This window comes from Euprymna scolopes, chromosome 30 (assembly GCF_053919585.1).
Source record: "Euprymna scolopes isolate OS-2025 chromosome 30, ASM5391958v1, whole genome shotgun sequence".
NCBI lineage: Eukaryota > Metazoa > Mollusca > Cephalopoda > Sepiida > Sepiolidae > Euprymna > Euprymna scolopes.
Window position 1 is genome coordinate 71,840,809 of NC_136511.1, and position 15,000 is coordinate 71,855,808.

Consider the following 15,000-nt stretch of genomic DNA (forward strand, 5'->3'; position numbering starts at 1 on the left):
TCCAGTTGAGGTTGAAGAAATTAATATTTTTACCCAATTTTTCGATATTTCTCGTTTGAACGGTCGAGCTTTATAACGATACTTGTTTTGTGAAAATCGGTCCCCTCAGTCAAAAGTTTTAGGCAGACATGCAAACATACATACACACATTTATATATTGGAAGCTGAAATTTTCGACCTAAACCGATTAAAAAGCTTGCCCTATCTCTGAATACTCTTTATGTAAAATTTCAAATGTTTATTCCAGAAATTGTCTGAGTAATTTGGTAGAGACAGCAGCGATCAAATTGTTTTTGAATATTGAGCCCTATTTACACGCGATCGTCAGATAAGAAGCGATACAACATTGGAGGAAATTTTTAAAATTTATCATATATAGGCTGCATAAGACGACTGCTACATCTCTCTCTCTCTCTTTCTATATATATATATATATTTATATATATATATATATATATATATATATAAGTGAAAGTGTCTGTGTGTCTGTGTACATTTCCCTACGCAATAACTCTGTCAATTTTTTGTCTACAGACTCGAAATTTTATATATAGGGGACAGAGATTTGGGAAAATCGATGTGATCGGTTTTCGGCCAGAAATTTGGCGATTAAAGAGTCAAAGTACAACGATTTGACCTTTGAGATTCTACCAACTTAATAACTTGATTTTACCCCAAAACAATAAATTTTACGAGGGCATAATAGGGGTCAAAGTTAAAAAAAAATTGACGTCTGCGGTCTCTTCTAAATTACTCAGAGAATTTCTGGTCTAAATATGTGAAATTTTACATAAAGGGTATTCAGAGATAGGGCAAGCTATTTAATCAGTTTGAGTCGAAAATTTTCAGTTACAAATATATAAATGTATGTATGTATGTCTGTTTGCATCTCTGCATTAAACCTTCAATAGAGGTGACGGATTTTACCAATATCAGTATCCTTTTAGAGTTCGATCTTTTATACGACAAATATCGAAAAATTGGCTAAAAGCATTAATATTTCCCCCTTCAACTAGGCACTTTTCTAGGGGGGGGACTTTTTTCGCCAATATTTTTTTAAGTTATCTTCTCCTTTAGATTTTCTAGCCTTAATTTAAAAAAATGTCGCTTCCGGTTTGGCGGTGATCGTAACAGCATAAAAGTAAGTTTTACCCCCTTCTTTTCCTCCTTTGTGGTACGGGTTCGAGCCTGCCTTTCTACTACCACTTTTTTTTTGCTCAACATACACATCCAAATACCGGGAGCCCATGCTAATATATATATATATATATATATATATATATATATATATATATATATATATATATATATATATATATATATATATATATACAGGGTGCCCACAAAGTCTGGCTACATAATCTACAGGATGCTTCAACAAAGTCTGGCTACATAATGTAGCCAGACTTTGTGGACACCCTATTTATATATATATATATATATATATATATATATATATATATATATATATATATATATATATATATATATATATATATATATATATATATATATAAATTCAGCTTTGAAACGTTCAAAAGTAGGGACCAATGAATACAATGATATTGGTAAGTAGTACTCGATAGCAAGAACAAAATATTGTTATTATTAATTCTAGGGTAATCAGTTACATTTGGTCGCTACAAACAGCAATCTGTTTCAGTCAATGAGACTTTGTCAGGCGACCCTAAACCAGTCGACACCATAGGAAAAAAGGAAAAGACTTTTTTTTTTTTGATGGCGTCGTATGATTCAGAGTCGCCTGACTAAGTCTTTTTGACTGAAACAAATGTCTGTTTGTCGTGACCAAATATAACTGTTTACGAATAAATAATATATATATATATATTTATATATTTATATCCATATATATATATATATATATATATATATATATATATATATATATATATATATATTATGTATAGTCATCCACATATAGTACTGTTTCGCTGTTTCACAGCTAATTAGTGCGGCTAGACAGGCAACTGCCTCAAGCCAGCATCGAGACCCGAAACCCAAATGAAAATCAAGGCTTCTCACCATTACGCTATACGGCTGCTTCTGTGTGGGTAATGAATTAACGATATTTTGACATTGTCCAAAGTCCTCAGCTCGATTTGTTTACACAAAGAACGTCGCTTTATACGCTAATATCAGTTTGTGTATCCCTTCCCGTTATGCTCAACCCAATATAGGGAGCATTATATATATATATATATATAAATATATATATATATATAAACATATATATACATATATATGTTTTATATATATATATATATATATATTTATATATATATTGATATATATTTATATACATTTATATATATATACACATATATATATATATTCATGTATGCATATGTATATATATATATATATATATTCATTTATATATATATAAATCATTTATATATATATATATATATGTATATATATATTTATTTATTTATGTATATGTATATATATATTTATATATATGTGTGTGTCTGTATATATATATCAGTTTATTATTGGCATATATAATTTATAACTTACTATAGTCATTCATATATAAACATATATATTCATTTATATATATATATATATATATATATATATATATATATATATATATATATATATATATATATATATATATATATATATATATATATATATATATATATACAAAGCGCCCGGAGTTTACTGGTCGTAAAACACACATAAATAATTATTATATTTTAATTCACGAAAAACTGAATCATGTGTCTGACAATATTATGTTTTGGTTTAATCAGTTCGCTTCTTTTAAATAAGAAAAATATGCGAGATAAGATTGAAATCACTACCTAGAGGTAGTGAGTCAAGTAAGTTAAACGTTAAGGTGTTTTACAACCATCTTATTCTTAACATAAGGAACCTGTCATGTGAAATATTCGCGCATGTGCAAACAGATAACAAACAAATAAAAATCCCCAAGTACCAATTAAACAGTGGTCGATGTATATGAATACCCTACATGCCAAATTTCAAAACTATAGATCAAAAATTCGTTTAGAATTAAGGTTTAGCGTTTCCACACACACGCACACACAAGTTCTTACTTTCATAGTTAACAGTAATCCAACCCGAAATCCTAACATAAATCCACATATCATTAACATGACACAAACGCCGGCTAAAATATGAACTTATATCGACGCTACTTCAACATTAATAAAGTTTAAAATTGCTTACTATAATTCTTTCTTTCATAATGAAATCGCTGATAATATCCAGAGAACTTTAATTTAAAAAACTTAAATCTGAAAGTATCCCCTTCTCTATAAATTAGGCTATTCTTAAAAATATACACTCTAGGTTCTTAGTATTGTCGCCTCTGCATATCTGCAGCTATAAGTATAATTACTTCACCCCCTCCCCCTTAATATCAACTTTATTAATTCCAAGAACGAACTTGTTTTCAAATGTAAGCATAAGAAAAAATACAAATATCATCATTAGGAAATTACTTAGCTCTCCTCTTAAACGTATGGCTATAAATCACTTAATACAAAAGATTTCTTCTATTTTTTTTAGACTGAAGGAGCTGCTGTATCCCTATTGCTTGTGCACGAGTTTTTCCTTTTTAGTTTACCTTTTTTCTATACTATTTCAAATTATTTTATTTTTATCCTATTTTTATATTTGTGTTTATACATTTATACATTCATATGTATATATATATATATATATATATATATATATATATATTCGTATACGTTCAGTTATAAATCTGTATTAAAATTAATCAACCTCAATGTCTGAGTCAAATTAACCCTTTCTGCCCTATATCAATATGTTCTTAAAAGAGATTTATAAATACAACGTTCTACTTCAATCCTTTTCGCTCTTTCTTCCCCCTTTACAATATCTATCTCTCCCCTCTCCTCTTGTCTTTTTTTAATATATCTTCTTCCTCTCTTTTACTCTTTTTCTCCCTTTTTCATCTTCTCTTTTCTCCCATCATTGTTTTTCCTGATCTAACTTACTATCTATAGTTTAACACCCTCCTCTCTCTTGGTCCGTTTAAAAAGGAAAAAAAAGACTCATATATTTACTTTATTTATTTTTCTCCGCAACTTGACTTTTCTTGAAGCTCCAAATGTTACCCTTATGTGTTTTTACCAAATTTATATCAATATTCATATTTCTTTTTTCCCATGGATTACCGATACATTTTAAACAGATGCACCTAGGATTATTCCTGTTCTGGAATTCAGCATATTTCAAATAGGACTTTTACTATATCCTTTTTCTCCCTTATTCCTGTTTCCTTCAAATTGAATCCTTATCAACAGTAAAATGACTTTTTTATGAAGTAAAATTCCAAATGATTTATTTATTCTAATGCATTAACCTGAAAAAATTATTTTATGTTTTGCGAACCTCTTTCCTCTTATGAGAAGAAGGGCATTCTTAGAAACTCAATGAAATAATGATTTCCTTGTTTTATTTGTACTCCTTGTCGAATATCAAATTTTGTATTATTTTCCATTATAGAGACCGTAAACTTCGGCGTATATTTAAACATGTGGCTTAAATGTTTTTTTTTTAATTTTCAACTTCAAGATTTATATTTATATATATATATGTATATATATATATATATATATATATAGTAATTTATAAAATATATATGGCGATTAAGCTACACTGAATATTCTGCGTTTCATCCAACTATAGGATTCGTCAGGCTTAGTGGTAAGTAGTACTCGATAGCAAGAGCAAAATATTGTAATTATTAATTCTAGGGTAATCAGATACATTTGACGAATCCTATAGTTGGATGAAACGCAGAATATTCAGTGTAGCTTAATCGCCATATATATTTTATAAATTACTAACTAGCTCTACCTACGTATTGAGCACTTTTGAAGTAAATACTTAAAGTTTACGCATAAATCTATACTTTCGTATAGTAAATTTATGTGAATAAATGAAATAGTTATATATATATATATATGTGTGTGTGTGTGTGTGTGTGTGTTCCTATGAATTCGTTTTTCTTTTGTGTATATTGATATTCATATTAAATCCCCTATTTTCTATTTATTTAAAAATAAAATACAATTTTCTTATATATGAGTTGTGGGATTGCATTCACTAGCAAAAGATTTAGCTAATTTGCATATTCTTTTGAACATTCATTTTAATTAATTTCCTATTAGTCTATTTTCGGTTTTCTTATGGGATGATCATCTTTAATTAACTATTATGCGTAATTATATTCATGCAGATATTTACATGATTTATACTTGCATAATATTTGCGTAAAAAGCTTACAGTAAACATAAAATTTTTCCATATATATTTATGTATACGCATATATTTTTGTTTAATCAATAAAAGTGAACGTGACTGTGTATGTGTGTGTATGTGTGTGTACATTTCCCTAAGCAATAACTCTGTCAATTTTTCATCTACAGACTGGAAATTTGATATACTCGGGTACTGAGATTTGGGGAAATCTTTGTAATCCGTTTTCGGTCAGAAATTTGGCGGCTAAGGGTCAAAGTTCAACGATTTGATCTTTGAGAACTCTACCAAACTCCTCCGAAAATTTTGGGTCTACGCACTTGAAATTTTAGATATAAGTTCCTTGGACATGGATTTAACTTAATAATTTGATTTGAGCCCAGAACAATAAATGTCAAGGGGTCAAATTATTTTTTTCTTTTTTGCTCAACATACACCTCCAAACACCCGGGCAACGCCGGGCAGAAATGCTAGTGTGTGTGTATATATATATATATATATATATATATATATATATATATATATATATATATATATATATATGTGTGTATATATATATATCCCTGTAGACTGAAATTACTAAAATTAAGGAAGTTACCCAGAATTTTTGATTGATAAATGTATCAAATTCAATATCAAGCAATTTAATAAAGATGTAACCTCTGGCCCTGCAACGTGTCCTGTTTACCTTAAGCTGCCGTTGGTTAGTGAAAAATGTATCCCGCTCATTAATTAGTTTAACAGCATATCAGCAACTGTTTTCCGTCTGTTTTACCTAAAGTTGTCTTTAATACAAAACCTGCATTTTCTTCTTTCAAAAAGGACAGTTTCCCTTGCACTAAACTTAGTAATCTATATATCTATAAAAGTAAAAGTATATATGTCTATCTGTGTATATGTGTGTCTTTGTGTGTCTTTGTGTGTATATTTTCCTACGCAATAACTCTGCCAATTTTTAATCTACAGACTGGAAATTTGATATACAGGGTACTGAGATTTGGGAAAATCGATATGATCGGTTTTCGGCCAGAAATTTGACTGCTAAAGTGTCAAAGTTCAACGATTTGACCTTTGAGAACTCTACCAAACTCCTCTGACAATTTTCAGTCTAAACACTTGAAATTTGAGATATAAGTTTATTGGACATGGATCTAACTTAATAACTTAAGTTGAGCCCAAAACAAGTAATCTTAAGGGGTAATAATAGGGGTAAAATTTTTAAAAATTTGCCACTATTTTTTTTTTTTTTTGCTCAACATACATCTTCAAATACCCGGGCAACGCCGGGCACCCATGCTACTATTATATACAAATTCCAATGTCAGTGTGATGCTGTCTATGTCGGACGAACCTGTGTCCATTTTGAAACGAGAATTGGACAACATGTTCCTTCAGGTTTTCGTAATAAAAATAAAAATAAAAACAAAATTATCCTCAACCCCATCCACCGTAATTTGGAATCCGCTATTGGAAATTTTTAGTATTATTTGGGTAACTCAAAATGTGGGCAGGCTTAAAGCGACGACTATTTTTCAATTTTATTTCGAGGTCGCTCGAGCAGTCACTTGAAAACTCTCGAATCCGTCTCTATTGCACGCCTTAAAACTTCTCGCTGCAGACACAAACCGTTTGTGAACACCCTGTACCGTTTGGCGAATTGTGAAGATAGTTTAGATGTTTCCCCATTCCCTTTTGTCTCTTTTTTTTTTCTCCCCCGTATATCTATACACGTATTATCATTCCCCATTCGTGATAGTTTAATGTATATATTTAATATATTTTAATAGTATTCATTATATATATATATATATATATATATATATATATATATATATATATAATCCTTTCCTCCCCCTTTTCCTGTACATATATTTTATTATAATTGTAAATTAATCCTTCCCATTGTTCATTATTAATTATAATTTCACCCCCATATTTTCTTTTTCTAAAAAAAGTTTGAAAATGCCATCGTTGACCCCTGATGAGGATAGCGAAAGACGTCCAGTTTTTAAGAGAATTCTTTTTTTCCGATATATATATATATATATATATATATATATATATATATATATATATATATATATATATATATATATATATATATATTCGCGGGTTATTTTTAGCTGTCTTCGAACAATGTCGACAATACGTGTCTGGTGCTGACGAAATCAGCAGTATCGAATATTAAGTTATTCAATCGAATGTAGATGGCTGAACTCTGTAAACGTGCGCAGTTACCTTTCCTTGATTATATGACCTTTATTGTTTCTATTAATAAAACATTGTATTTACAAAACTAGACACCTTTTTTTATATACCAGGGAAATGCCGACTAATATCATTAAATATAAAGTGTAATTTCATAACGACAGACAAGAAAATGCTGAAATTTACAAAAGGTTTGTGTTTGTCGTTTGTTAGTCCATCGAATTTTCTTTACTTTAAATGACTGAAAAACAAAACAAAAAGATAAACAAATATATGCCATGAAATTAAATGAAAAACAACAGTTGTTAATTTAATGTTTCTTTATTTCTCATGTCTGTTATAATCTTTGATGAGAGTAGTGTATTTGTATAGGTTTTATGTTAACCATTGTGTTTTGTCAAACTAAGCCAAAAGTAAAGTGCTCCTTTTTTTAATCATATACATGTGTAATTATGTGTTTTCATATACTATATCAAATAAAATGTAATGTTCGTTGTTAAAGTCTCTTCAAACGATATCAATTAATATTATTTCGTAATTATAATATTGTGGAAATATCCTGGGAAGCGCCTCCATTCAATATAGTCTGTCGAAAGGGCTGAGGTCATGATAGTTCATTGCAATCATATGTCGTAATAAAAACTTCTTTTTTTATTATTATTATGACATATGTTTTATTAAACATTTCATTGACCTTGAAAATCTCGATCATTTGCGGTAGCAGATTTTTTTATTTTTCAATGTACACTTATTTATATTCCAATTGCAGTTCCACCAGTTTGCGTCTTTTTTGTTCAAATATAGGTACAGAAAGTCTTGCCTTGTTTACGTTTAGATGTCTAAAGTTTGTTTCATAAAACGTTATTTCATTCTCAAACGTAAAACACATAATGTTAAATTGGTCGAAATCTTTACCTAAATTGCTTCTACTCTGCATTATAAATTCTGGGTTCTAATTATTTGTTTCATTGCATTTTATGATTACATAGAAAATATTATTTATTATTTAATTGCAATTCATTATTGAGATGAGTATTACCTACCAATTTATCCATTGCGGACTATTATCTTCGTCTTTCTTAGATGTTGTTTCATGACGTTTCGACCAACTATTCTCTGGCCTTCGTCAGCTTGTAACCGCGACGGGAAAGCAACTCCAAATCTCCTAACTGTATTCTCAGCAATCACTGCCATCCATAGCTGTCGTCTCACCACGTTTTAGCTAAGTAACCTCTCGCCGGCTTTGGGTATGATTTAAACCTCTTTCTTCAGACAATTCTCATGTGAAACCGTAGAGATTCAGTTAAATGCAGTTAGGAGATTCAGAGTTACCACGTGACGAAAGCCAGAGGAATAGTTGACCGAAACGTCGTGAAACAACATTTAAGAAGGATGAGCATAATAGTCCGCAATAAATAAATTTAAATTATTATTTGTATATTATTTAGTATTTATTTATTATTTAATAATTATTTAGTATTTTATTACGTACAAAAAAAAATTGTGCCAATACACTCCATCCTGATCGCATTATATTGATGGCAGAATATATATTTTTTTTTATTACGCACACAACATACATTCATATATTTGCTACTGTTCTTGTTTTGTAAATTAAAAGTTGTATTAATATGGTAATTCTATAGCTAATATGTGACTTTAATCAGGGATATAATCAAGACAGCTAATGAAAATTAAATACAGTATAACGCCACGATATGGTGGCCCTAGGATACTTTCTTTTTTTTTTCCAGGTTACGATTTGGAGTACAATGTTTATTTTTCCGGACCCAGGTTATTTATAATGTTATTTGATTATGTCTATGTGTATAATATACTGTATTTTGTTACTAATTTTGAATGTTGTATCTCGGGGTTCTACTGTATATTCTTATTGCTAATTACAATTTATGAAATAAATTTAAAGTAAAAAGAAAATATTTTTTTCATATAGCTGACGAATAATTTGTTGGAAATCACTGAGCGAGCACAGTTTGATGTATGACTTTGATTAATGAAGTTATTTCCGGCAACTGAATATAAAAAAATATATTTTTTAAGGATACGATGTATTCATAAATTTGTCGCGCAGGCTGTTGTGTAAAATTAATAAGAGCAATAGCATAACGCATTTGAACATCGAGGTGTTTGCATTCAGGTGTCTCGAAATATATAAATCTACGAGAATATTTCGGGAAACGCAACTTTATATATAAGTTATGATAGTTTATTCGCTTACAAGTTAATAAACATGTGCATATGTCTTATGTTTGAAAAGGGTAAAGATAAACACTGAGCATTATATATATATATATATATATATATATATATATATATATATACAATGATCAGTGTGAATTTAATACATACTCGAGGAGAAATGTTTACGGCACTGATTCATGGTCCGATAGTGAGAGCTGCCGACTCTCAATGCGACGGTAGTAGGTCCGATCCACGGTTGGGGAAAGGTGCCTCTAGCCGCACTGATGAGATGTGATACAACGAATAAGTACTGTATGTGGGTGACAATATATATATATATATATATATATATATATATATATATATATATATATATGGATGACAATATATATATATATATTATCATCCACATACAGTACTGTTTCGTTGTATCTCAGCTCATCAGTGCGGCTAGACACACCTTTCCCCAACCGCGGATTGGACCTACAACCGTCGCATTGACAGTCGGCAGCTCTCACTATCGGACCATGAATCAGTGCCGTAAACATTTCTCCTCGAGTATATATTAAATCCACATCCGCCCGTCTCAACAGTTCGCTCACCATCAGCTTGTTTGCAAAGAAATTAATAGTGACCTTCACTTCTGACTGTTTAATAAAATGATAATAAAACTCGACAAAGTTTTATAAGAAAAACGATATATGTATGTGTGTGAAGAACGTAGTCTTACTCCGAGTGTTCCAAAGTCATTTGACATAGGACCGTATATATATATATATATATATATATATATATATATATATATATATATATATATATACACATATATATATATATATAAGGCAAATTACTCTACCAATAAAGATTCCGGCAAACGTGTTATATTGATTATACGGATCTCGAATGAGCATGATTGACTCTTAGTCCAATTAGTTAGGTCTGATTGCATTGTTAAAATTCAATCAGTAAGCAACGAAGACGTGTGCAGATTAAACCTGATGCTAGCACAGATTTCCATTACGGTAAAACACTATGATGAAGGTGTAAGAAAAATCAACTTTAGCGCTGCTATATTTTCTATATATTCTTTAACACAGCAGTATTTCTTTAATTGTTCATCTATCTATATAATTATAATAATATATAATTTCTCCTAAATCTATAATATATCTTTTTTTGTTTTTTTGTTTTATATCAATGAAATAATTTAGTAGGGTCAAGGATGTTTCTGTATTATAACCTCGCGTTCTTTATTGAATATTTTTTTAATTTTATATTATATAACAAATTTAAAGATTCGGGTAACTTGTTTAAAAGGTCCAAGGATGTTCATTTTTTATTTCCCCGCTTACTAGCGAGTATTTAAAGTAACGAGTATATTCCGTGTTTGTTACTGTATTTTGTATTAAAATTTAAGAATTCAATTTATTTATTGAAAAAAGGTCCAAGGTCGTTTCTTTATTATAACCTCGCCTTCCGATAAGTCTTTAAACTAATAAATATATCATGTATTTCTTTAATGTAGTTTTGTATTACAAATTAAAGAAACACTACGCATGTGCGCACTCGGTGGGATGAAGTTATGTCGTCATTACAGCGTTAAATTTATCAAGAACAGACTCGGTCGAATTTAGTGACCCAAAATCGCAGACCATTGCATCGGACGCCAAATACGCTACCTGCTCTACCCTGAATGTGTGCCATACACGGATTTACGTGTACGTTCCTCGTGTATTACTCAAATATTCAAATGTGATACATCCATCTACAATTCAAAGTCATATATGAAGTTCCGACATTTACAATGAAAGGTGATTTTTTTTTCATTTTTTCCCCTTTGTTTTTCAAGTATGTACATATAACTTTAAGCAAATATGTATACGTAGTCCGGTCTTTATTCGCCCGTGTATGTTTGCATGTCACGGCACGAATCCGTTTCGTTTAGAAGGAAAAAGAAACTGTTCGCATACCATTATTTCTCTTCTTCTCCTTCTTTTATATATATATATATATATATATATATATATATATATATATATATATTATTCACCATGTTTTTATAGCGTCTTTTTTGTATAAAAAACAATTATTTTGGTGAAACAAATGTTTCAAATAGTCTTTTCCCCTTTCTTTCTCATGTTGCTGTTTATTTAATTATTGTTTTATTTTATGTTTTAAATAATGAGTTTTGTTTGAACATAATGTATGTTTCAGTAAAATCCACCATGACGCCAGTAACATCATGGCTGAATTTTAATTATGTTTTTTTTTTATTAATCATTGTTTGTATTTTTACTAAATACTTTCTTTGATCATTGTTTCTTTTTCAGTTTTTTTTTTTTATTTTATTGTCGTTTAATTGTCATTTTTATTTATTTATTTTTTTAAAATATCTCAGGAACTCAGTGAAGTAATGTTTCCTGTAAAGAAATCCGAGAGACTGTTCGAATGATCCGAATCGAGACAGCTGCCTTGAAGATCAGACAAAGATGGCGCTGAGCTGATGTCCGACAACCCGGGTGAATGTTCGTTTGAGAGTTCACCCATTGCCTGGCCGTCGCTTTTATCACTACCTTGGCCAGTTTGATTCTGGCCAGTTTGCCCACCACCGGATACTCTGTCTTGGTCCTGTTTCTGACAATTCCGCCTGAATTTAGCTCGAGCATTCTGGAACCAAACCTGTAAAACACATTGATAGAATATTACGCATGTCATTATATTCCTTACAATGTTATTTATGGTACTAAAATCAACCCTTACTTTATAAATAATGTATGTGGTACATAAAAATAATTCATCAAATACAATAGCTTGCAGCAATTTTATCCAGCATTAATCTTATTTCAACTTTGATTAAAATCCCTGATTCAAGTAAAAGTTTTAAATGTCAGGTTTTAGCTGATTTTTATTTTAAATAATTTTAGATTCAAGGAAATGTTGCTTAATTAGTGCACTATGACCAAGGATCGTATTTGATAAATATGAAGTAATTTAATGTTTAAATGATTAAAATAATTTAAGGAAACACTAACTCAGATAATATTTATTAAATGATGTCTGATAACAACATATGGATGTATCGGTCTTTCATATATAGCTACAAGCCTCTGTGAGTTTAGAGTAATATAATAATTAAGCGTAAACGACAAAATAATGAAATAGAAATCGCTAGTGAGAGCAGCGCAATTAAAAACATCGCACATTTTGTACTGCAACTAATATTGGAAAATTCACAATTATAAAATAACTTCAATTATATGAGAAATGAACCATGAACTCAATATATATATATATATATATATATATATATATATATATATATATGTGTGTGTGTGTGTGTGTGTAGTGTGTGTGTGTGTGTGTGTACACGTATATAGTCATCTACAGACTGTTTCACAGCATCCCAACTATATATATATATATATATATATATATATATATATATATATATATATATATATATATATATATATATATATATATATATATATATACCAAGATAAAGGCATTCAGAAGGAAAAATTCGTAAATAATAAGTGGTTATTAAGAGTGCTCAATAAAGAAAAGAGAAAAATATATTATTTTTATTTATATAGACACATATTACATATTCGCTACACTAAAAATGCTAATGTTTCAGAGAAATAATCGATGAGGATAAATATATATATATATATATATATATATATATGTATATATACACAAGCTTCTATGTAGATTATTAGGTAGACTGAAATACCATCTGCGACTCACACACAGTGTTAAATAGAAGTTGTGAGAACCTCATACCTTGAAACCGAAGGGAGAGTGATATATATATATATATATATATATATATATATATATATATATGTAAATATATATGTGCATATACTTACATATATATATATATATATATATATATGTACATATACATACATATATATATATATATATATATATATATATATATATATATATATATAATCCACAGAGTGTTTCGCTATATAACAGCTTTATATGTGTGTGTATATATGTATATATATATATATATATATATATATATATATATATACATGTGTTTATATATATGTGTGTGTGTGTAGATATATATATATATGTGTGTGTGTGTGGGGAGGTATTATACATGGCATAGTAACTGATAGGTCTTATCCGTTCCCCTCCCACCGGGCTTTTAAGTAAGACATTTATGTTTAAAGTTTTAAGTGGAATCTAATGGTTTTTAATCAAATATTTACATTTTTACATGGTTGTAAACACATTTTGTTTGTCGAGTCAAACTTTTAATTCTTGTTAAAAATTCTTCTAAGCGCTTTTCTATTTTCCATTTTTATTGCACTACTGCGACTACAGATGTTGAAAGTAAAAATAAATCATCCACACTATGGCGCGCAATATCATCTACCAAAAATGTCGAGAAACAACACAATACAATGAAAATTATGATAAAATGAAAACACTCTTTGATTTTCTATAGATTGATACTTTACTATCCAACTTTAATTAGCGATAGCCAAATTATAAAAAAAAATAATTTTAACATAAAATATTTTCACTTTAACATAGTTTAAAAAATATATTGTCTGTTAATTCACAATGTTTGTATATATCATTAAGCTAATAGAATGATTTTTAGGAAATGTTACACTTTATGAATTATTAATTGTAAGAAATTATGAAGATATTCAACAGCAATATGGCGGAAATGGCAGAATAAGCGATGTATTTGTTATAGAGGCGTGATGACGAGGTTTTATTCCCAACATCTTTATTCTTGACTTATCCCATCAAACAAGAGGAAATCCATAAATAAATACTCCATAATAAGTCTCATACATTAATATAGAAATCCCAAATATCAACGAAAAAGCAACAAAGTCTCATCCTGGGATATTATTATTATTTTTGGCTCCTTGTCGCTTATAGTTATAATTTCTTAAGCAGCAAAACCATGCTTAAATCCAGTCATCACCTGACGAGAGTTTGCTGGAAGCAAAACTAGTGACCGAACAAAATTTATTGTTTAAACTTTTTCAGAAATTGCATTGACAAAATAGGAAGCCACTTGATGTAAAAAACTTAAAATACTACTTCAAAACCAAAAACTTGCTAACAATAAATATAAGATGGAATAGATTCTGATCTAAAAAGCAGCAGTTTTCCCCTCTTTGTCAGAAATATTATTCAAATAATTTGAGGACTAAATGACAAAGCAATCGAACGGTGAGAATATCGATTTGTTATCGATTAAATGTTGATTTGCTCTTACCTGAAGTACCCGTTTCGTCAGTCCCGTTTTCTGTGCCA

General features: G+C 29.3%; 1 protein-coding gene across 1 annotated transcript in view; it reads right to left on the minus strand.

Annotated features, from left to right (window-relative positions):
• Nucleotides 1-11,944: 11,944 nt before the first annotated feature.
• Nucleotides 11,945-15,000, minus strand: part of LOC145254835 (LIM/homeobox protein Lhx9-like) — a 142,279-nt gene continuing 139,223 nt past the window's right edge. The window contains exons 4-5 of the mRNA XM_080113673.1: nucleotides 14,963-15,000; nucleotides 11,945-12,372 (exon numbers count right to left, since the gene is read on the minus strand). The exon at nucleotides 14,963-15,000 is cut by the window's right edge and continues 171 nt beyond it. Coding sequence (XP_079969799.1) covers nucleotides 12,088-12,372; nucleotides 14,963-15,000 — 323 coding nt within the window. The 3' untranslated portion in view covers nucleotides 11,945-12,087. The remainder of the gene's footprint in view (nucleotides 12,373-14,962) is intronic.